Source organism: Penaeus monodon, chromosome 34 (genome assembly GCF_015228065.2).
Source record: "Penaeus monodon isolate SGIC_2016 chromosome 34, NSTDA_Pmon_1, whole genome shotgun sequence".
In the NCBI taxonomy this organism is placed as follows: Eukaryota; Metazoa; Arthropoda; class Malacostraca; order Decapoda; family Penaeidae; genus Penaeus; species Penaeus monodon.
This window is the reverse complement of record NC_051419.1, coordinates 30,565,625-30,565,829: the sequence shown is the minus strand read 5'-3', so window position 1 is coordinate 30,565,829 and position 205 is coordinate 30,565,625. Positions and strand designations below refer to the sequence as shown.

The window sequence follows — 205 nt, the reverse complement described above, 5'->3', positions numbered from 1 at the left end:
AAAGGTGTATCTGCTACTTCTAAAGCTGTTAGTAAGTCAGTCAGACTCCAGAAGCCCAGGAAGCTCTCCCTACAAAGTCCAGAAGTCACAACAGACTCAAGTCGAAGCCGTGCTGGAGCTTCTTCAGAATTACCTTCACTGTATTGATCTAGGACAGGTGAGAAAACCAGTCAAAAGATTTTCCCCTCTTCTCTTCCTATGAATG

At 44.4% G+C, this 205-nt stretch overlaps 1 protein-coding gene across 1 annotated transcript in view; it reads left to right on the top strand.

Annotated features, from left to right (window-relative positions):
• The window catches only part of LOC119594707 (vam6/Vps39-like protein), a gene marked incomplete in the record, with an annotated part of 13,484 nt that overhangs the window by 11,247 nt on the left and 2,032 nt on the right, over positions 1-205 (top strand). Inside the window, 1 exon segment of the mRNA XM_037943765.1 lies at positions 5-157. Coding sequence (XP_037799693.1) covers positions 5-157 — 153 coding nt within the window.